Source organism: Balaenoptera acutorostrata, chromosome 9 (genome assembly GCF_949987535.1).
Source record: "Balaenoptera acutorostrata chromosome 9, mBalAcu1.1, whole genome shotgun sequence".
In the NCBI taxonomy this organism is placed as follows: Eukaryota; Metazoa; Chordata; class Mammalia; order Artiodactyla; family Balaenopteridae; genus Balaenoptera; species Balaenoptera acutorostrata.
The window spans coordinates 24562095-24586058 of NC_080072.1; the positions used below are offsets into that span (position 1 = coordinate 24562095).

Sequence of the window (23964 nt, forward strand, 5' to 3'; positions counted from 1 at the left end):
ACCACGTCGAATGGTGCTAGGAAGGATCTTTCAAACTGAGTAGTGAAGAACTGTCCCATATCAACCATCTGGTTGCCCTGAAAGGAAAGGCTAGAGAAAGGCTTTTTAAAAAAAAAAAAGATTTTCAAAAATAGTGAATTGGTGTCCTAGCAGTCCCTACTGGTGATCAAAGAGGTTTCTCTGTGTGTGTGTGTGTCATTATAAACGCAGGCATTTTTATTTATTTATGTGATTTAATCCATTTCAGTCATTATTTATTTTAATGCACACATGCCATCTTATAACACTGGGTGCCCCTTTATGTCTTTCTGTGTTCTTCTGACCTGACCACACTGTTTTTGAAGACTTCTTGATTTCTCACATGACAAGATATTTTAGCCTCTTCTTGTATATTTTCTGCCCCAGATCTGGAATCAGCCACTTCTCAAAGGAACTTTGGTCTGAGACCACGATCTGGTCACCTGAGGTGTTCCTTGCTATTGGACTGTCATTGTTACAAGGTTTTGTTTGTATGTTTTTTTAAGTGGATGGAGCTGGGAAACATGTATTTTTTAAAATGAATTTTTGCTGCTACTCAAGTTCAAATGTAATATTCCAAGGTTGTTAATTAACTTCTTTGATTTTATATTTGTATGTCTTTTCTCTCATGGTGAAAATCCTGTTTCCTGATAATATTAACCTAATCACTTACTTGCTTTATCTTATAATTGTACAAAACAACAACAGCACCATTGGTATTAGTAAGAAGACCACTGATGAGAGTGGTTTTTATTCACCTTAGAATATATCTCACTAAGTATATAGAGTCAAAATACTATGTTTTAAAGCCAATTGATGTAGTTCTTTTGTCTGTGGTGTTATACCATCTACTTGATGTGTAGTTAGGTTTATTGTTTCTATCTGTTTTCTATATTTGACAATACAAGCAAGTATGTGTGTGCATTTCTGTATCTTTCCCCTTCTTGCACAAAAGACAGCATGCCATAAACACTGCTAACTGCCTTGCTTTTTTGTCTTAACAATATATGCAGGAGACACTCACTGACGGTAATAAGGCTGGTTGTTTTTTTCCATTTCTTTTTACAGTTGCATATGACTGCATCATGTGGATTACCATAGTTCATGAGTATTTGGGTTATTTCTAGCTTTTTGCTGTTATAAATACTACTATACTGAATAGCCTCAGGCATACATCAGCTAGTATTTTTGCAGCATATCTTTGGGGTAGATTCCTGGAAGAAGAATTGCTGCATCAAAGGGAAGTGCATATGTCATTTTGCCAGCCTTTGCCAGATTCTCCTCCATGCATTTGGCATTCACAGCAGCCGTACATGAGAGTACCGTTTTCCCGAAGTCTTGCGACAGAATGTGTTGTTTTGGAATTTTGTCAGTCTCAAAGGTGCGAAATGGGATCTCAGCCTGGTTTAAGAATTTCTATCACTTCTATCATTATGCTGGACAGCGATTCTTTCTCTTGTGATGGCAGTAATTGCACGAGGATCGATGTCCAGGGGCATGGTGGTGGGGATGGCAGTGCTGACGTCCAGCAGTGGCCAGCGGCACTGGGCCCTCAATGGAGCAAGGTGGCTGTGTATTTTAGCGCGTTTCTAGGCTGTGTAGCTTGGACCTCGGTCCTCTAACCCTTCTGGCAATACCATGAGCTACTTAGCGTCTTTTTAACACAGACTTGTTCATCTTAATCACCAGGCTGGTTTCTGTGGCTTGCACCTAATGGCCCGGATGTTACTGTGCTGAGAGTTGGCAGGGGCGTAGAGGGCGGACTCTGAGTCCATTGGCCTCCTTGGTGGCACAGTGGGTAGGAAATCGAACGGGAATGTGGCACATGGGCCAAGATGGCCTTTAAAAGACCATCTTTTAAAGCAGTCCTTTAAAGGACCCCTGGGACCCAGTTATGGGCCATATGAAATTCGATGAATCATATTAGCAATTCTTTTCTGGTCGGAAGAGACACTGGTAGAGGGAAGCAAAGTCAGGATGGTGTGCAGAGAGAGAGCTACAAGTCTCTCTCCTACAGAAATCACACATATGTACACTGCATGTATATACTACAGGCCAATGAAAACCTAATTCTAGCCAAAAGCAAAAAAGTATGCTATTAGCTCAAGGAAATGCTGGTTATCTTGAACAGTTCAGAAGCCTGGATTATTCATCCATTCAACCATCCATCTATCCATTTATTTATTCGCTCAAATCTCAAATAATAATATTTCTGGAACACTTATTATGTGCCAGATACTGTATTAAGTGGGGGTGGATATAATGTTGAACATGGTGCAGTCCCTAACTTCAGTCTGTACAGGAAAACAGACAGTAGGCAGTTAAAACTGAGCATGCTATATGCTATGGTGGGGATAAGCCAAGAGGAGGTATGGGAATGCAGAATAACATAATAGTTCATGTTTTGGGGGTACTTGCTATGTGCCAGGCCCTTTATATGTGTGAATTTAATTTCTAAAACAGCTTTATGAGGTAGGCACGGTTTTTAACCCTGGGTTTACAGATGACGACATTGAGGTACAGAGAGCTTAAGCAATTTGCTCAAGGACACACAGCTGGACAGTGGAGGCGCCAGAACTTAGCGCTCCGTTTTAATAAGTGGGATTGGATTATCTCTACCTTTCCTCACTGTCCCCCACCCCTCAGGAGACCATGTTTTAAAAATAACCCTTGACTAGGGTCTGCTCAACCCTCTCTGGTGTGGCCTGCTGGTAGGGGGGAGCCTGACACCTTCCAGGGTGAGCCCATTATTAGGCGTTAAGGTTGTTTCCGACAGCACACTGTGGTTATAGAAGTATATGCCATAGAAGAATATTTAATGGAATGGGAAGATGGTTACTATCTATTATTAAATTAAAAGGTGAGTTATTAAAAGCAGAATGTACAGTATATAGTATAAGCCTAATTTTAAAAAAATGTGTTCATGTATAGAGAGGGAATTACTGATCATTTTCTCTGGGTGATGGAATTTTTGGTGTTTTTAATTGAATTCTTTTTGCTTGTCTGAATTTTCTAAATATTCCATAATAAACATGTAATATTTTTATAAAGAGAAAAAATACCCTGTATTGATGGATTCTACCTTTTACTACAGGTTATTTCGTTTTGCATTAAAACATTAGCCACAAATGAAACAAGCCAGACACAAAAGGCCATATATTGTATGATTCCATTCATATGAAATGACTGGTAGATTACTGGTTGCCAGGGATTAGGGCCGGGGGTGGGGATTGGCGAATGGCGAGTGACTGTTAATGAGTATGGGGTCTTTTGTGGGGAAGGTGATGAAATGTTCTAAAGTTAGAGAATAGTGATGGTTACGCAACTCTGGGGTATGTTAGAACCCACTGAATTGTACACTTTAAAGGAGGGAATTTTATGGTATGTGAATTATCTCCATGTAGACTTTTTAAAAACTAATGCATTAGAACCAAAATGTGCAGTCAGTCTGGAAGCTTATTACTAAATATTTTTGATATCTCATAGTACTTTTCAGGTTACTGATGTTACGTGAGATATGACACCCTTGTAAAACGTGAAAAATTTACAACCAGCAAGAGGGTCTTCCTTCAGTACAAACAACAGTGTAATTTAGATTTGGTTTTCATATAGTAATAGGCATTTGCTGTCAATTAGTCTTAAATTTGGAGGTATTTTCATCAATGTTATTTGCTTTATAAAACATAGCGATTACAAAATAATTTTAAGTAGCATTGTGTTTTATTGAAACTTAAAGTTCATAATTATGACCAGAAATGGAATTAAAAAAAAAAAAAGCCATCAGCCACTAACTAGGAAGATGGTTCAGACCACCCTCCTAAACTCCTCAGTCTGAATTCTGGTGCCTCTAGCGTCTTCCTAGGAATGAGCATTTTTTCCTAAGGGCTTTGGCACCTTTCTAGGTCCAGATGCCCTTAGTTGAGACAAGGTCCTGGGAAGGTCCATAGTTTCTCTCTTGTGCAGCCGATCAGAACCTGCATGTGCTTAATCTAACACCCTTCTGCTTGGAAAAATTTCAGGTTGTACCATCTTTGAAAACTGCAAGACGTGCCGAAACGGCTCGTGGGGGGGTACTCTGGATGACTTCTACGTGAAGGGCATCTACTGTGCAGAGTGCCACGCGGGCTGGTACGGAGGAGACTGCATGCGTGAGTAGACCCTGACATAGCTCCGTCTCTAGCGTGTGCTCCTTTAAAGTCTCAACTTTGCCATGGACTAAGGTTTATCTTGTTGGACTCTTGAGTTCTGGAAAGTTGGTGGTCAGAGGGCTTTCTAGGTAAGACTGTAAAAAGCAAAGATGTGTTTCCATCTGTTGGGTGTGGATTGTGGACTTCTGTTTGGAATTGGCCACGGGAGGTTTCTGTCTGCTCTTAAATCTTCCCCTCTCTCTGAAATGAAGCCAATGCATTCTGCACAGAGCATGCCTCATGTCCACTGAGAAGCAACTGCGTGTTGTCATTGGTCAGCAAGCAGTGACTAAGGCTTCAAAAATGCTAAGTCTGTAGTGCATTTAACATATGAATTTCTATTGGAAGCCTTCTTGAATCCTGAGTTAAATTCCTGGAACCCACATCAAATTGTCAGCATGCGACTTGTCCCAGGAAAGGGATTCTTTCTGGGTTCTGCTTGATCTCCAAGAATTACTAAAATCTTTATTAGGGTTCCCCTGTGAGTCAATAATCCTTTGAAAATGGAGTGGAAATCTAACCTGTCTCAGTTTAAGATTCGTCTCTGCAGCAACTGAGAGTCAGTATCTGGAGCAATGTACAAACTGTCATTATTTCGTTAAGCCTATTTTACACGTTTCCTATTTGAATCAGGAGCAGTCAGGATGGTCTTAGAGTCTAAATAATTTTACTCTTATGAACGATATTTCCCTTCTGCAGAAATAGAGGATGGAGTGCTATTGGTGTTCTTTGCTTGATCAAACCTGTCGCAAAATGCAAGAGTCTAGGGCAAAGGGTGAGGAAGATACCTAAGTCTATGTGATTTCAGACCCCTTATTCTCAACCACAGTACTCACCTACCTCCCAGTGGTGAGTTCTTCCTAATAGCTCTGTTTTCTCTGCAAAGCAAGATATGAAATCTCTAATGATAGCAGAGTAGAAGGGAAGCTGAGGTTTGAGAGTACCAAAGTTTTGGGACAGCCACGTGATGAATGAGGAAATGCACCAGCTAGCGATAATTTAAAGCATGTCCAAGCAAGGCTGAGGACCCAGTTGAAGCTGGAACTCCTGTGTAGGTGATGCAGCCAGGACAGGTGGTTGATGCTCTCTAGCAGCATGGTAGCAGAGATGAATAAAAGCAGTCATTTGGTTGATCTAAGAGTTGGCTGAGACGTGATTGTCCAGGGATCCAGGTTGGGTAGGACATGAAACCAAAAAGAACCTGGTAAAGAGAATAGGGACTGGAGGTCTTGATGAGATGGAAAAGCAGGCTTAGTGATCATAAAGCAATGGAACATGTAGATGGAAGAGGTATTGTGGTCAGAGAACAGAATTTCTAAGTTGAAGCTTTCAGGGGTGGTGGTGATAATGTGTTCATATAGACTAGTCAGTTTTTGCTGTGTAACAAACAACCTCAAAAGGACAGATGTGTATTTTTCTCTATCCCGGGTCTGTGAGTTGGCTGGGGTTTAACTGGTTCCAGCTGGGTTGGCCTGGGTTGAACTCTAGGGTTCAGGGCTCAGACCAAAGGGGCAACTTGGGGTATGGTCTTCTCAGAGTGGGTCACAGAAGCACAAGAGGCCAAGCCAAACACACAGCCACATTTAAGGCCTCTGCTCACATCACGTTCACTCATATTCCAAGGAAGTCACATGGCTAATCCCCAAATCAGTCAAGTATGAGAGTATATTCCATCCCAAGGGGAAGGGTACAAATATTTCCTAAACAATACTCTAAACACTCTGTGTGAGTAAGTGGGTTTGTTTAGCGGACAAGGCAGAGCAGGGGAAGAATATTTGCATGCAGGAGGTCAAAGACAGAAGGACTGCATTTGCCCAAAGAAATCCTGTAGGTGTGTCTTTCCAAGTGGTACCTATTGGTTGAGTCCTGGGTTTAGCCTCAGTGTAAGAGCTGACTGTGTATGGAGTCTGATTGGTTGGATTAGTGATGGTGTCCATGTGTAGGATCAAAGCCTTCTCAAGGACAGCAGAACTGGCTCAGGGCAACTGGTCATCACCACTAGGCAGGCAAAGCGGAGCACACATGCCCCCATTCATTACAAAAAAATTTAATGAATAAATCTACCCATAACCATTCAAAAAATGTTTCTTGAATGAATGCTTCCAGGTGCAACGATGAGCAAGACAGATGTAGTCACTCCCATCTTAGAGCTTGAAAATTAGAGAGGAGAGACCAAAAAACAAAACAAAACAAAACAAAAACCAAAACAAAATAAGAGTGTGGTCAATGCTATGAAACAAACAAAGTAATGGTCATACTCCTATCTCATTCTGTGTTGGTTCAGTTATGCTTGTTCAATTCCATGATGTTTGTTCTGAAAGCCTCATTCCATACAGTGTATGTTACCTGATCCCTGTCTTCATTCCACCCAGTTATGGATATTATCTGATCACAGCCACATACACGAAGGAAGCATTTCTTATGGATCACTGGGCTGGTCACCAGAGAATACAATGAACCCTCCGTGAGTTTACCGTACATTCGTGGAAACGGGGCTTGACCCTAAGAAGACATCAATAGGATGTTATTAGGTTCTTATCACCTACAGCTCATACTGGCACTAAATAAATGTGAAGGGAATTCATAAGAGGAAGTAATTCATTTCAGTATTTGTTGAATGCCTGCTCAGTGCTGGGCACCGTGCTGCCTGCCTCTGTTAAGGGGCAGCTGAGCACTTGGGTGGTCTGTGCACAGCTGGGGCACAGTGTGGGAGCCAGGTGGCAGTGCAAGCATTTGCCCAGTAGATGGCGCCCAAGCGATCCTTTCAGGCCCTTTAATCCTGGAGGAGGAAGGCTTCCTGCTGAGCACCATTGTAGAGCCCTGGAATTTTTTCCTGAATGTCATATAGAACCTTAGAAGGAAAGAGGAGTGCAAATGCCAGAAAGTATCAGCCTCTTTTATATTTGAGTTATAGAGCATTCAGTACTGAGCAGTCGTGGTAGCACCTTTATTTGCTCACCGTCCTTGACAATGCTTGTCACAGTTGGTATTAACCTAACTACTTAGAGTCTTAAAATCCATTAGGTGATTGATTGATTCATAACCATTGACAAGTTCCATTAACCAAGAGAATTGGAGAAGGGCTGGCGGTCACTGAGCCCAGGAGACAACTTTCTTCACATCTTCCTGGCCAGGAAATGTTGGTTTAGTAATCTCAGAATATTCAGGCTAAGAAGCTGATTCCTTCTTTCTCCAACTTTCTATTTTGAAAAGTTTTAAATACACAGAAAGTTGAAAGAATACTTCATTCATCCTTTACCTGGATTTACCCATTATTATCATTTCCCCACATTTGGCCTGCTCTCTCTTCTTCTGCACTATGGATTCATGAATTTTCTTTTTTTTCGCCACGTTTCATAGCGCTACCATCATTTTTTAATGCTCAAATTGTCCCAGAATTGGCCACCGAAGACCCTTTAAGCCCACTTCATCACATCATTCTCTGAGCACTTCCTTGCTTCTTGGCCACCGTACCGCCCCACCCTCTCCCAAAATGTTTCAAGTTCACCTTGATTGTTTACATACAGGTCCTGGAACCAGCCGTTTCTCCACGAATCCTGGTTCCTTTTGTGGGGAATGGTATTTAGGAACTGTGATCTGGTGCTGGCCGTGAGAGACACTGATCTCTAAAGTCAAAATCAAGGCTTCCTTTCAAAGCTTCTTAAACAGGAAAGTTGAGTTCTTAAGTGGAACCACTCTGCTGACTTCCAGAGTGAAGTTTATTTAACTTGGCCTTCAGACCAAGTTCCTAAGCCACCAAATGAGATGAGCGTGAGAGGGCCTGAGAGCCACCCGGATGCCACGCTTCTAGGTAGCACTGAAGTGATGCCAACCCTTTGGGCCCCAAAGGCTCTAGGGGAGGTAAGAAGGTTAGGAAAGCAACCTAGATGAGAGAGGATTTATGGGGAGAGATTATAGGCCCTTAACACTGTTTTCTTTTCTTAGTTATATTATAGATAGAAGCAGAGGAGCAGAGGAACTGACCATCAGCTGTGACCAAAAATGTTTGTGGGGCTGGAATATCAGGCTGGTCCTTGAGCCATAACCAGGAATGATCAAGAGCCAATGAGAAAGAGAGAGAGAGGGAGAGGGAGACAGGAAGGGAAGAGAGAAGGAGGGAGGAGAGGGAGAGAGGGAGGGAGGAAAGGAGGGAAGAAAAGAAGGAAGGAGGGAGAGCGGGAGGGAGAGGGGGAGGGAGAGAAAAGGTTCACAAATCTGTGTGTGACTGATTTACTGATTGAAGGAGCCGTCCTCCTGGGAGAGCATAGAGTCACCTGGGTGGAGTTACTGAAGACGGGCTCAGCTTCCTCTGGGCTTTTGTGTCGCGACACTTCCAGGAAAGGAACAATGCCCAATTAGGAACAAATTGGGGATGGCATTATGTGGTAGTTAACAGCTGGGCTTGGAACCATTAGGACCTGGATTTTAATCTCTCCCGTGACGTGACTTTGGGCAAAGTTACCCAATCTTTGTAAATCTGTTTCCTCATTTACAAAATGGGGAAAATAATAGTGCCCCCTCAGAGGATTTTTGTGAGGGTTAACTGAAGTGCTGTCTATAAAATTCCTTAATATGGAGTCTGGTATATAGTAAGTGCTCAATAAATGGTAGTTGCTACTGGTATTATTACTAAACCAGAGCCTTGAAGGGAGCTCTTTTTCTTTTTCTTTGTTGCGAAGGAAATCAATGTAGGGCCAGAGAGGAAAAAATAATAAAACAGAACTTCCCAAGGGACAAGAGAATATACACTGGCCATGAGGAGGTTATCTTCTCAGGACCATTGGTATGGGAGGAGGGGCTTCAAAAATGGTTTGATTGGGCAGGGAGATGTTCGATTTAATCTGGCATAGTCATTCATTCAGTTAACAATTAATTAAGCACCTACTCGATGCATACAAAGGTGTGAGCAAGACAGACAAGGTCCCTGCTCTCACAGAACTGTGTCATGGAGGAGACAAACATTTAAACCACCATTATAAAGTATCAGATTGGTTGGGATTGTAGGCCAAATCACAGGATGAGCCATGAAGTCATTCCTGGACATCTAATGAAGACCTGAGTCCCTGACAAAAGCCATCACTTAGCACTTATTTTGAACCAGCTATTGTTCTAAGTACCTTCATGTACAAACTCATTAATCCTCATCACAGCCTTTTATAGGTGAAGGCATTGAGGCACAGAGGGGCTGAGTAACTTTCCTGCTTGCTGTCATGCACCTGGTAAGTGGCAAAGCCAAGATGCCAATTCAGAGGTTGGGCCCCAGGGCCCAGTCTCTCATCCTCTATACTAAACCACCTCTTGATGTGAGAGGCCTGTGAGGTCCTCACTCCGAGTGCCTGTCTGAGGGCCTAGCAGGTCAGGGTAGGATGAACCAAATCACATGGAATGTGTGAGCTTCCTTCCGGCTCCTGGTCCTTCCCATGTCCTCATCCAGGCTTTTGTGCTGCCATCACTGTCCGAGCTCCCGGGCCTACAGACTTTAGGGCTTCAGCCGATGATGTAAAGAGGCTCCTAGGAGCCCTGGAGCGGTGGGTCAGACAGAACCTGGGCTGTCACCTGTGATTCTTGTACCAAATTTGTGTCTCATATCCAGACAAGACTCGAGACGCGACTGTATTAGTTGCCATTTACTGAGGATTTCTGTGTACCAGGCACTTTGCTAAATGCTTTACATACAATATCTATCTCATTTAATCCTCAAACAAATAAGAACTTATCAACAACAACAACATGGTAGTAGGTACTCCTATTATGCTTATTTCCACATGAGGGAACCTTGGCTTGGAAAATCTAGAGAACTTGTCTCGGGTCACACAGCTAGGAAAATCTGAACTGAGATTAGGACCTGGTCGGGCTTCCAGGCCGCCACTTAACCATTGTGAGTCCTGTCTCCTGAGTGCTATTTGAAGGAGGAAGGAAAGTGCAAATGGCTTTTTAGGTCAGAATGCTGTCTTTACTCCTTCCCCCGCCCCCATCCAAGAGGAAAGATTAAAGAAAAAAAAAAAAAAACACTGCTTCTCGGAAGTATGTTGTGTCTCTCTCCTGCCCCTCCCTCCTTGCTCCCCCAGCTGGAGATAACAAGACTTGTCTGAATGCTGGGGGTGTTCATTTTTGCTGGGAACCTTCCAGCTCTCTTTCTAGTTTAGAAATTCATGAAGGTTTCCTTTCAGCTCTGTAAGGCAGAGTCTATCCGGCTCTCTCTCTTGTCTGGGTTTGTAGCCATGGGGAAAGATGGGGGAGGGGGCGGCCTTGGAGATGAGTCCAGGATTCGAGATCCCAGGGGACAGTCTGGCTTGGCTGGCAAAATTCCCTGCACACACATGCACGTGCACACACACACACACGCACACATACACACACCCTCTTCCCTTGCAGCAAGACATGGTCAGGGAATCAGAGCACTTCGTCTGGGCCATTGCCTCTCTGGTCTTTCAGACTCAGGACCACCTGCTTGGTTGGCCAGCCGTACTTCCTAGGCGGGGACGCTCACCTGTGTTCAGTGTTCTGCCCTAGACAGAGGGTGCAGTGAGTCTGCCCTGCGCCTGGGCCCTCGGACTCGGACTCGGACGCCCACGTGGAGGTGGGAGTCGCTTGGTGTGAGGAGGGAGCAGAGCTCCTTCTCCTTTTCCCAGTGCCCAATACCCTCCCCCCAGAGCACATTTCTGAGAAGTGGCCTCTTTGTCTCTGGCTGCTTGGAACTTGTCCCCGCTCTTGGGACCGACTCTGCCCTCCCCTCTGGAGTGAGAAGGAAAACATCAGGAAGGACCGAGGCGTCACATGTGGCTGGGAGTCCTGGCTGCTTCTGAAGGACGGCCCCTGGGCCCCAGGAACAAGTGGTCTTGCATCTCACGTGGCCGGGGGCCAGCCCCCCGGGGTGGGTGGGGCTCCCGGCCCTCCGGAGGCCCCATGAGACCCTGGGGCTGGCCAAAGACCGCGTGGTTTTGCCACAAATGCTTGCCTGGGGAGGGGCACCAGCTCCCCGTGGACCTGAGGGGTGGGAGGGCAGTGACACTGCTGTCTGATTCCAGGGAAGAAACCAGAAGCAGGCTGGCGGCATCTGCTGCTGATTCTGACTTGGGGCCCCTGCAGGAGGTTTGCTGCGGAGCTGGGATTTAACACCTTGTGGCTGGGAGGCTGCCAGTCGCAGAGGGGGCGGAGACTGTGCAGGAAGGTTTCTTTTTTTGTCTCTCACACCCAATGTATCGCTTCCGTAGCCGGGCAGCAGATGGGCGGATGAGGGCGATGAGGAGTGTGAGGTATGCAGGAAGAAAGCACGTGCACTTCCGAAAGTTGGGGGCTGGGGCAGAGATTCAATGTATTTGGGGGACGGGTGGTGGTGGAAGAATCCTGCTGCTTCAAAACGGAGTGGGAGAAGGCTGGGTCAGGAAACCCTACGACAGTTTAATGCACTAGCAGAGACCCAGCCTTGGTACGAGACAGATCCAAGTTCAAATCCCTGCTCTGCCACCAACTAGCAACAGCTAACATTTGCTGAGTTTTCTGCTAACTGCTTTCCATGTGAGTAATCCGATTCAAGTCTCACAAAACGTATGTAGTAGGTGCTAGTTTTACTCCCATTTGGCTCAGGTCTGCTGAGGTTCTGCGAGATGAAGAAACTTGCCCAAGGCCACACAGCCCGTGACGCTAAGGCTGAGACTCAAACCGATGACAGCGGGACTCCGAAGTCCCGTCGTAACCACTGCTCTGCAGTTAGAACAGTCGTCTGCAGTCTTCCGACTTCCTGGCCATCCAGCTGTGGGGAAGTCACCTAACTTCTCCCATCCTTAGTGTTCCTGTCTGGGGACTGGGGAGATGAATATCGTTCTCCCAGGTTTCTTGTGAGGATTAAACAAGAGAATGTGTGTAAGTCTTTTAGCCAGTCCCTGGCCTGTCACAATGTCATCATTCATTCATTCAACAGCTCTTTATTGAGCACCTGTTATATGCCAGTTTCCGTTCTAGGTGTACAAGCTAGAGAAGTCCCAGCTCTACCAAAGGGAGTAAGCAAATAAGCTCGATAATTTCAGATAGTGATGTGTGTTATGAAGAAAACAAAATCGAGTAAAAGGCAGTGACTGTAGAAACGTGAAGGTCCATTTTAGCTGGGTGGTCCAGGAAGTCCTCTTTGAAGAAGCAGCTGTTGAGCTTAATTCCCAAAGGAGGGAGATGTGGAAGAAGATGAACCTTGTAGGTTAAGGGAGCAGTGGGTGCAAGGCTTGGAGCTGGGACAGAAAGGAGGCTGTGTGGCTGGAGCTGCATGAGGAGCAGATGGGTGGTGGTAGAAACCGGGCAGAGGGCAGGGCTAGGCGGTCCGCAAGGCAGGGCCGCGGGTGCTGTGGGAAGGTGAGGCACGGTGGCCAGCCTTTGGAGGGTCGAGTCGAGAGAGTAATGTGATCTAATTTATTTATTTAAAGGGTGGCTTTGGCTGCTATGCGGAGAATGGAATGTTGGGAGACAAGGATGGATGCGAGGAGGTTGGAATTGCAGAGAGAGAGAATGGAGGCCTGGCCCAGACAAAAGTCCCACGTGGAAAGTGGTGGAAGATGTTTCCCATGTGGAGCCGGGCAGCAGCAATAAACATCCTAATGATGAGATGACTCATGCTGCCTAGCAGTCAGTTTTGCAAAAGTCACAAGCTTCAGACCTCACAGCTTGTCAAAAGCAGAGTTTGGGCTGTATTCCTAACACTGTAGAAATATTACTAACATCCTGCCATGAGGCACCATCCACTGATGTTCATATTTTTCTTTTGAGCAATGAGAATTTATTTGGGGAGGTTATTGAAGATAACCGCATGTCCAGAATTTATGAGGTCAGACTGGGTTCTGTGTAGAACAGAGTTAAATACACTTTTTCTGTAAAGGGGCAGATGGTAAATATTTTCATTTCTGTGGATTCTACTGTCTCTTTTTGCACTACTCAACTCTGCCATTATAGCTGGAAACTGACCTTAGACAATGCATTAAAAATGGGTGTGGCTCTGTGCCAATAAAACTTTATTTAAAAAACAGGCAGGAAGTCGGATTTGGCTCATGGATCATAGTTTGCCAACTCTGGTAGAAAATATAGTTTATTTACATGACCCAGATAACTTTTTTTCCTATAACACCAATTCAAGACATTTCCCCCAAGCTCTTTTGTAAAACTAAGGTGCATCTTACACATCTCTGCTTAACACTAGAAGATATGATATAATTTAATGGAGACTCTGTGCCGTGGTTTTCAAATCTTGGGGATTCCTTGGAGGTAACTCAGGAGACCAAGGTGATAGTGAGAGTGGAGGGCTTGGGGCCCCAGCTTCTGCTTCAACCAGGAGCCCCTTTTGGATCCATTTTTAAAAATTAAATTGGTGGTCTTCATAAGAGTTTGTCTGAAAAAAAAAAAGGGCTTGGGAGGTAGAAAAAAATTGAAAACCACTAACCCAGTCCAAATGGTTGGAGTTCCTGCAGGTGTTGTCTCCCTGCAGGTGTCGTGCATTAGAGAGGTGTTGATCACGTAGTTGCTCATAGAACAAATTAATACATACATTTTCTAAATGGATGGAGGGGGGTCAGGAAGGAGTTGCTTTGGGGTTATATTTGTGGGGTAGAGAATGTGCAGGGAACACAGACCAAAGGGTCTTATGCAGATTTAGACTCCGGACAAAGGCCACAGTGTCCCATGTAGAGCTGCGGGGAGGGCCTGCTTTCTGAGCCCAGTAAGGTGGCAGCAGCAGGCTGGCATGTGGCAGTCTTGGAGAGGCAGGTGAGAGAGTGGCTTGGACTTTACATTCAGACGCAGGTTTAAATCTCTGCTTTGTCACTTAGTAGCTAGACAAGTTATTTATTTAATCTCTGGTTATCCATTTTTCCATCTGGAAAACTGGAATGATACTACTTCTCTTCTCAAGCTGTTGGGTGGATTAAATGAATTAACAATTCACTGCCAATTGCCTAGCACATTGCCAGGTGCTTGAGAAATAGAAATATCCTTCTACATTCTGTTCTCAAGGGTGTGGGATGAGCTCAGCGGCTTTGAGACCTTTTACCATCTCTTTGTTGTTGACTCCAATTTCCATGCCCCAATCTTCTCTTCTTAGGATGTGGCCAGGTTCTACGAGTCCCGAAGGGTCAGATTTTGTTGGAGAGCTACCCCCTGAATGCTCACTGCGAATGGACCATTCACGCCAAACCTGGGTTTGTCATCCAGCTAAGGTAAGGGGCTGGGGTCAGAATTAGGGAGTCTGAGGTTATAAGGGAACACAGTAACAGGACCAAAGGTCCTGGATCCTAGTGACCGAGGGCTAATCATCAGAACTTCATTTTTAAAAGCAGAAAATGTATATTAGAATCTTTTCCTTTACCTCTCAGTGATTTTGTGGGATAAGGCCTGGGTAGCTACGGTCAACTAGATGTTTGTCATTCACTGCCCGAGGACAGTGAGACTCGGGTGATGGTGACCCAAGGCTAATACCAGCACAGCAGAACACCGAGAGCAATCTATCCCCCAACCCCCAGATCTTGACCAAGTCTTCCTGTTCACTCAGTACTGGACTAGACGCTATGGGAGGGAAGGGAAGAAATAAGGACAGGTCTAACCTTTAAGGAATTTGCACTCTAGGTTGGGGTTTATGCTCATCACATCTCCTTTCATTGCTGTCCTCAGAAGACAACCACCACCCCTGCAACCAATAAACTGATTGTTTCACATGCGTGGAAGATAAGCTGATTCTTCTTATGGAGCTTTGGGGTCCTCACAAATGTGACTAATTGATGCCATAGTCCAAAGTATAGACCCAGGTTTATTGTAACTATAGATAAATAACACGAGTGCATCCTGTTTTGTGGGAACTCCTCAGTGCTGCATCCAGGTGCCCGAAACAGGACCCGGTACACACCACAGGTGCTTGGTGGACTCTTGTTGCATAAATAAAGTTGAAAGAACTGCTCCCTGCCGCCAGGGTATCTTCTCTCCCCTGGCAAGCACCTCTGCTCTTCCTCTCTAGGGAAGCAGAGTGGCCCACTCACCCCCTGGGACATCTAGGGACATTGTCCACCTAGCTCTTCCCTTTTCTAACCAGTGGGGAGGTTGGCGGTGATGGAAACCTCTAATCTTCTAGGGCACAGGCTTTCAGTAGGTATTTTCTGGGTGGATCAATGCACCTGGAGGTTACCACATGCCAGCTGGCTCCTCGATGGTGCTCTGTCCTTCAGGAGGGGATACCCGCTTGGAAGGATGCAGCAAATCAGGTCCCCTTCTCAATCCTCCTCATCAAAGCTGCCCTTTAGTAGCTGGTCTTCTTGCTCCCTCAGGCCCTGGGGTTAGGAGTAAGGTTCGTTAAGTGGACTTTCCCAGAGGAAGGTTAATTCAAGGAGCAAGTGAGAGGCCACACGGTTCTGCTGAATGGGCTCCAGGCGGGGTCTGGCAGGATGATAAGGGCAGGTGTTAAATGCCACATGTTAATTTTTCAGCAGCTCAGGGACCAGAACCAGTGGGTCCCCTCAGGGGCCTCTAAAGAGCTTCTCCGAGATACAGGATACAAAATAAATCCCCTCCCCCCAACCCCGCCAAACAAAAATCCAAAATGGTGGAAGGATTGAGAAGCACATCACCTGCCCGGGAAAGGGCCCTAGGAAGGATTGGAAATATGTAGATTTCTTTCCTGCCAGTCAAACCTGGACCTGCTGGCCAGGGATACTAATAAGGACATAAATACTCTGAAGCCTAGTGTTCAGCCCAAAAGCTGGCAGTCATCCCTGATGTCCCCCTTTTCCATCACCTACCACAGCTGGGTCATCACAAAATCTACTTCCTTACTTGTAAAATAATCTCAAGTCCATCCACACTGTCTCTATTGCCAACATTCTACTTTAAACCACCACCATGTCTCACCTGGATTCTCTCGTGGCCTCCTGACTGACTTCCCTGCTTCCGCTCTTGCTAGCTCTGCCATTTCCTCTCTTCAGAGTGACTGGAGTGATCCTTTAAAATCCTCAGTAAAATTATTGTCGTGTTGCTGAAACCTTCCAGTGGCTTCCTCACAGGCTTGGAATAAAATGTGAACTCCTCACCATGCAGGATGTCTCCTGCTGCCCTCTCTGACCTCAGTTCGTACCATTCTCCCCTGTACACACCACCTTGCAGCATCCCTGACTTCTTTCAGTTCCTCAGATATGCTCATGACTACCTTAAGGCCTTTGCGCTTACAGATTCCCCTGCCTGGACCGCTCTTCCCCATGACCTTCACATGGCTGGCTCCATTTCATCACTTAAGTGTCTGCCCAGATGTCACGTCTGCAGAGAAGTCTTCCTTGACCATATGTATAAAAAGCTTACCCTCCCAGTCACTCTCTGTGCTCTTACCTGGTTTATTTTCTTCTTAGGACTTAACGTTCTCTGGAATTCCTTTGTTTTCTGGTTTCCTTGCTTATTGTCTGTCCCCCAGATCAGAACTCCATGAGGGCAGGCACTGTGTCTACTTGGGACACGGCTGTACTTTCAGCACCTAGAACAGCGTCTGACACACTGCAGACCTGCCACAAATGTGTTGAATAAGTGAACAAATGAATGAATGTAAATACAAGTTGCAATGTCTCATGTTTCAGTTTCAGAAAAAGCTGTGATCTCTGTTGGGTGGTGGCCTTGTCCCCCCTCCTACCCTTTTTAGAGTAAGATACCAAAGCCCAGAGAAGGAAGTGATTGCTCAAGGCCCACAGTGAGTTGGTGGTGGCATCTGGATGAGAAGTCAGATCCTTACATGCTACAGCATGTTTCACAAAGTATGATTAATAAGACTTACACTCCCTAGCAAAAGATTTTGTGATAAAAATTTTTGAAAAACACTAGGCATACTCAGTGATTGGGTTTCTTTTTTAGTAAGACCTTTAAGTGCATTTAGAATATCCTGATTGTTCTCTAACTCTGGCACTTGAAGTTTTTACCCAAGGTGGTAGAAATAGCACAGGTCCCAACTTCTCAGGTCATAGTTCTGAGCTCTTCTGTCTATTCCCAACTTCTCCAAAATGTGAGGGACAAGATACAGATGTACATTTTGTGAACTTGATACTGAGGCATTCCCTTGGGAATCTTCTACAAAATGTCTTTTCCTCTCTTGCCCTGGGATGTGACTGCCTGTTTTCTTATCTCTTGGAAATGGGAGCTTAAGGTTACCTTCTGCTTTTCTGATCTGCTGCACCCCAGTATTTCCAAACCCAAGACCCCTTTAAGGTAATCACAGATATATCAGATCTCTTTCAATTCTGAAATTTTGATATGGTGCTACTTTTTCTACTCTTTGGGGCAAGAATTGTTACCAAGAGAATAATTATCTTCTGAGCCTTCCATCAGACAGAAGAGTGTGCAGAGAGTTTTTTCCTTTACTTGGTCTTGCAAGACAACATACTCTTTTCCACTCTCCAATTGTAAAATTACGATAGAGTATCCATTGTCATCTATTCAGCAATATTTGTTTATTGTCTCTATATGCCATGCACTGCGTTAGGCACTAAGCAAACAGTGGTGGAATAAGACAGATGTCACACTCTACCCTCGAGGAATTTGCAGTCAAGGGGAGGAGACAGGCATGCACACACACTCACGAAGTCAAGGAGATAAATATGAGAAATTAAAATGTATCTACGCATTATGAAGAAAACAATGGATCTCCTTTAGAAAGAGTTGTCAGGGAAGCCTCTTTGAGGAGAGAATATTTAAGCTGAGACCCGAGGATAGGAAAGAACCAGCCACGCAGCCTGGGGGGAGAAGTGCTCCTGGAAGAGGAGCCAGCGTGTGCAGAGATTCTCTGAATGGACTGTGGCGCCCCGCCCCCTCACCTGGGCATGCGCGTACACACACCTGCACACAGAATACCTACCTACCCACGTTAAAAGAAACGTATCTGACCTCAAGTCCTCCAGGACCATTGTCCTATCACATCAGGCCAATGGCATCACTCTTCAAGAGACCTGTTTATCCTCTGGCCTTGAACTTGCCCAGGGGTGTAAGGACTATCCGGGGCCCACCTGTTTCCTGCTGTCACCCTCTCCACCCACAGGGTTGTCATGTTGAGCCTGGAGTTTGACTACATGTGCCAGTATGACTACGTTGAGGTCCGTGACGGGGACAGCAGCGACAGTCAGATCATCAGGCGTTTCTGTGGCAACGAGAGGCCAGCTCCCATCCGAAGCACGGGCCCCTCGCTCCACGTCCTCTTCCACTCAGATGGCTCCAAGAACTTTGACGGCTTCCATGCCATCTTTGAGGAGATCACAGGTAAAGGCCAGGGAGACAAATGTCGCATTTTATGGCTGTGCTCCACACAAACATTCCTTTCTGTGTACCCCCCTTCTCCCTGCCCAGCCTTGTTAAAACCCAGCGTGCTGGGTTCTCTGAAGCAACCTGCACATTAAGAAGGTAGAGAGAGATGGCAAGGGATATTTCAGAAACGCTCACTAGGACCAGAGCTAAGAATTATTAACTCCCCTGTTTAGATGCTGCAGCACAGAGAGACCAGGTAATTTGTCTGTGGTTGCACAGCTCTGGGGATGGAACCAGGAATCTGTACAGTTTGGCTCTAGAGCTTCTATTAGGGGCTCTCATGGTTAAGAGCATTAGCTTTGGTCCCTAGCAGATTAAGCCGTGTGGCTTGGACAAGTTCTACTTCTCTGGGCCTCATGTTCCTAATCAGTGAATAAGGGCATAACCCTAGATCCTGCTCCATTAAGGAGGTGCTGGAAGACAGAACAGATGAAGAGCTTAGCCCAGTGTCTGGTACAGAGGAAGCCCTCAGTAGCCGCCTTGCCCCAGGCATGCCCTGAGCCTCCCTTTGTCATCTTTCAAATAGGTGTTCAAAGTCTTAAACTACATAGGAAATGCCACTTACTTTATGAGTAACTCTGAGTCTGACTTCACCTCCTGTCCTGTTCACATTAGGAAGTAGGATTTGGCCAGAATGAACAAAGTGCTCAGTCCTCAGAGATTGGATTGCATCAGGTTTTACAAAATAAACTCGAGCTGGAAGTTCTATTTTTTTAATACTGAATTTTAAAAATTGCAATTGACCATTATAGCTTCCTTCTGGAAGGTGCGATACAGAAGTCTCAGGAAGGGAGGCGGGCAGTAGCGGCATCAGCCCTGTCCTTTCAGCAAGACCGGCAGACAACCCACCCTCCCCAGCCTCCTCCCGCGGAGAATGGTCCCACAGGAGCTCTCAGCAGTTGCTCCTGTGTGACTGCCTCCTTCCGGGATGTCTGTCTCCTCTGCAGCTGCTCAGAGCCTGGGAGTTCTAGAAGCTTTGCTGCTGTGGTGTGGTTGGCCTGTGGCCGAATCCTTGCCCCTCGGTGACGCCCTACCAGCTGAGGCTGAGATACATCGGGGGGTGTTTATGGCAGTCAGCGGTTGGGGGCAGCAGTGGCTCGCCAGCGTGTGACCCTGTGACTGAGGGGAGAGTTAGGAGGGTCTCTTCTTCAACCTCCCCTGCAGAACTCTGGAAACTCTGATCTCCACTGTCAAACAGTCAGACAGAGCTCTTCCCGTTCCTCAAACACCGGAAGCGTCTCACCTGTGCTCAAGTTATTCCCTCTGACTAAAGCCACCTCCCAACTCCTGCACATCAAGTCCCACCCTTCGAGGCCCTATCAGATTTCTCCTCCCCTGTTAAGCCTTTTCCCTTGTTCTGATGGGCTGTGGCTTTGCCTTTTTTTGAATGTCTTCTAGCACTTTCTCTCTTTTCTGACACTAACTGAATCATGCTTCAGTTTAGAGTCACTGCCTACTCTTCTTGGAAAGGCTCTGATCTGGTGAGCGGGCCCTCCTGTTCATCTTTGTATCCCTCCTGCCTTACACAGAGCAAGCACTCAATTTGGGTTTGCTGAACTTGGCCGAGTGATATATTTCTACACCAGGGTAAATGAATGTGGAATTGGTGGGTAACAAGCAGACTGGTGTTTCCCAAAGTGTTCTCTGTAGAAAAATAGTCCCCAGGACACTCTGTAAAATGCAGTCTCTCAGGTCAGAGAAGCCTGTGAAAGGTGGAACGTTATGTGCATTCTTAGACATTCACAATGCCCCTTAGAATGTGGAATGTTCGGAGAAGTTCTGCAGTAGAGAATCTGGTTAATTATCATTTAACACCAGTAGCATTTCCCCACCATATCTGAGATCATAACTCTCAGTATCTCAAGGGACTACTGTTTACAGAATGCGTGTTTGAAAATTCTTGAGTACACTTTCACCAGTGTCATGAAGATCATCTTCCGGTTCCTGTCCCCCAGTATCCCGGATACTGAGCTTCCTTGAAAAAAAAAGATGATCTAGTACCCAAGGCTGCTGTCTCCCACGGAGCCCCTACAGGAGGGGGTGAAGCACGCCTCTGCTTTAATTGTGTGGTGCGCCTGTGTGTTGTCTCAGACTCTAAGTGTCTGGAGCATACTTCTGGGGCCTTGGAAAACATCAAATAACATCAGGAACATTTGATTAATGAGCAGCTGTTTTAGGCAACCTCAAACAATGGTAACAGGATATCAATAAAAGGAGTTAAACAATTGCAGGAAGACTAAAAAACAAGTGAAAGACTGGAGGCGTGAAGAAACTGACTCACCGCACAGGGGCACTGAGAGAAATTGCCTTTTCTCTTACAGCATGTTCCTCGTCGCCTTGTTTCCACGATGGCACTTGCCTTCTTGACAACACCGGATCTTACAAGTGTGCCTGCCTGGCAGGCTACACCGGGCAGCACTGTGAAAATCGTGAGTTTGCCTCCGGAGTGGGAGTTAAGGTGTCACACGGGGCTGGCGTGGAGAGGGTTTGGGGAGCTTGCCGGGGGTGTTGTCCCCTGCTGTCTACCATGGTCCCTCTAAGATGGTGGATAATGTGGGCTTTCCCATTGAGTGGATCTCAAGAGGGCTGGGCTACCTTTGAGTCAGGATGTCTGGAACCACCCAGTTTTGTCCTCAACTGCTGCAAATACCTCTCAAAAAGATACGCCTTCAGTGGCCTTGAATAATATTCCGAGCTCAAACACGGTGAGAAAGTGTCAACTGTAGAAAGCCACCGTCATACACCCACCTGAGGCCCAGAGTCTGAACTCCCTCTCCATCCCACGATCCAAATTTTGGAGTCATGCCAGCTGTGGAATTCCACACATCATTCTCTAGGACGGCTCCCCTTCTGCTGTCACCACTCAAGTCCCACCTCCTGCCTGAGCTGTATCCTGGCTGTCCCACTGAGTCACCCACACTCTCCAGTTCTTGCAGACAGAAGTCAGAAGCAGAACCATAGTAGTATTACCAAACCAAACTTGGGTCTGCTCGCCCACGTGCAGTGAAGCCAATCTACTGATGCCGGGTTGTGGTGAAGGAAAGTGCAGCATTTATTGTAGGGCACCCTTCAAGGAGTCCAGGACAGCTAGGGCTAGGAAAAGCAGGAACTCCCCGAAGGGTTTCAGCAAAGCATTTTTTTTTTAATCAGTCATCAATTTTATACATTTATATTTATATATATATTATACATCACTGTATACATGTCAATCCCAATCGCCCAATTCAGCACACCACCATCCCCACCCCACCACAGTTTTCCCCCCTTGGTGTCCATACGTTTGTTCTCTACATCTGTGTCTCAACTTCTGCCCTGCAACCCGGTTCATCTGTACCATTTTTCTAGGTTCCACATACATGCGTTAATATACGATATTTGCTTTTCTCTTTCTGACTTACTTCACTCTGTATGACAGTCTCTGGATCCTTCCATGTCTCAACAAATGACTCAATTTCATTCTTTTTTATGGCTGAGTAATATTCCATTGTATATATGTACCACAACTTCTTTATCCATATGTCTGTCGATGGGCATTTAGGTTGCTTCCATGACCTGGCTATTGTAAATAGTGCTGCAATGAACATTGGGGTGCATGTGTCTTTTTGAATTATGGTTTTCTCTGGGTATATGCCCAGTAGTGGGATTCAGCAAAGCATTTTTAAAGGCCAGGTGAGGGAGGGGGGGGTCACAGGGTATGTGATCAGCTCGCGCACAATTCTCTGATCAGTTGATGGTGAGGTAACAGAGTGGTGTCAGAGGGATTAACATTATCAGTCCTTAAGTGCCAGTAGGTCTGGGGGCTACATGCCCATGATCATCAAGTAGTTAATTTCTTCCACTTGGTGGTGGTTTTAGCATCTGTAAAACAACTCAGGAAATGTGCACCGGATACTATTATCTAGGTACTTCAGAGAGGAGCTACAGAGGAGGGTACGGGGGAGGGGCCTGACCCGGGAAGGGTCCATAGCATCTTGATCAGTTACAGTAGCCCTCACTAACCCTGGTTCAACCAAACAGCAGAAATAAGAAGAAACAAACACAAAGAAGTAACTCACTGAGAAGCAGGTAGAAGTTTCTAATTCATGTTCTTGAAAGGCAGATCATGACTCTTCTCTGATATTAGACTCAAACTTTTGCCAGAGGAGAGAAACTAGAACATGTATCTGATAGGGCAAATCCATTGCGCTGGGGAAGGGTACAAACGCTGACCACTGCCTATGGCAGCATCAGGTGACATCCAGCCCAGCGGTGCAGTACCCAGGACTGTGCCATTGGCAGAGAGGAACTTAAACGCTATGACTAGAAATCACCTATCAAGGGTCTCTGGTAACCAAGACCCTGTGTGTGTCCTAACAGAAGTTTGAGACTTAAAACAAATTGCCACAAACTGCACTTTAGATTCTTCAAATTCTAACTGCACTTAAAACAAGTGCCACAAACTGCAGCTCTCAGCACGGAATGAGACGTTTGGAAGAACAAGAGGAATCAAAATTTGGGGAAAGCCAAGGAGGGCAGCTAATGACCTAGGCAGGGTTCCCCTGAAGCAAATCCTGACATGCCAATGTGTGTGGACATGCCCCCAGGAGAAGCTGGTAAGGGAGTGGGGAAGCTGGGCCAGAAGGGAAGGAAGCCAAGCAGAGTCATGATTTCAGGCAAAATCCCAGCCTTAGTGTTAACAGGCAATGGAATCTGGAATGTGAAGTACATCTCAGACTGTGTCCTGGCTTTAATGCAAGGCAGCTGGGCTTTCATATCCCAACTGCAATCGGTGATTGGCTAAGGGCTGCCTTGGGCGAGCAGGACATGCTTAAGTTTCTACGCGTGTGCCAGAGTGGTTCCAATAACCCTTGAGCAGTGGAAGAGTCGGTAGGTACAGGCCATTGGAAGTAAAACAGTATAGACTGGGCGGGGGAGAGAAGGTAAAGGGCATCCCAGGAGAGAGCGCCAGCAGTGTTTGCTACCATCACTTCTGACTAGCGTGCACAGGTAACTTTGGGGTCATCCTATATATAAGGGGCCTGGTCTGACAGCATTCTATAAAGTTCATGCATTTTTTCAATTAATTTCATGAACTTGCCTTGCTAACAGTGTAGACAGAAGCCAGTTTCGGTAGTGTGTCTTTGAGTGTACATTTCATTCTACTCAAAGCACTCCTTGCTTTGGGGTGGCACAGCTGACCTGAGTGTGATTATGCCAGATTCTTAGAAAATGATGTTCTGCTTTGTGGTTCCTGCCTCGTTTAAGTTCACTGGGTTGTGTGCAAGGTGGAGAAGAGAAATGTTGCTTTCCCTTTGTTTCAAGAATTTGTATATAGAGTGATTCTGGAGTCTTGACAATGGCAAATCCTGAGCTCTACCCTTTAGATGCAGAGGGGGGACAAAAAAGGAAGGCTTAAATTCTTGGTGAACTAACTGTATGATATTAGAGCTTTGATAAACAAAGGTAAAATTGGAGCGAAGTAAAA

The 23964-nt window shown here is 45.8% G+C and overlaps 1 protein-coding gene across 5 annotated transcripts in view; it reads left to right on the top strand.

The window, feature by feature from the left end:
- Positions 1 to 23964, top strand: part of PAMR1 (peptidase domain containing associated with muscle regeneration 1) — a 170282-nt gene that overhangs the window by 123521 nt on the left and 22797 nt on the right. For 4 of the 5 annotated variants that reach the window (XM_057553630.1, XM_057553631.1, XM_057553632.1 and 1 more), the window contains 4 exons: positions 4038 to 4166; positions 14284 to 14398; positions 18238 to 18455; positions 20822 to 20929. In XM_057553630.1, coding sequence (XP_057409613.1) covers positions 4038 to 4166; positions 14284 to 14398; positions 18238 to 18455; positions 20822 to 20929 — 570 coding nt within the window. The remainder of the gene's footprint in view (positions 1 to 4037; positions 4167 to 14283; positions 14399 to 18237; positions 18456 to 20821; positions 20930 to 23964) is intronic. The other variant, XM_057553633.1, reaches the window with a different exon arrangement.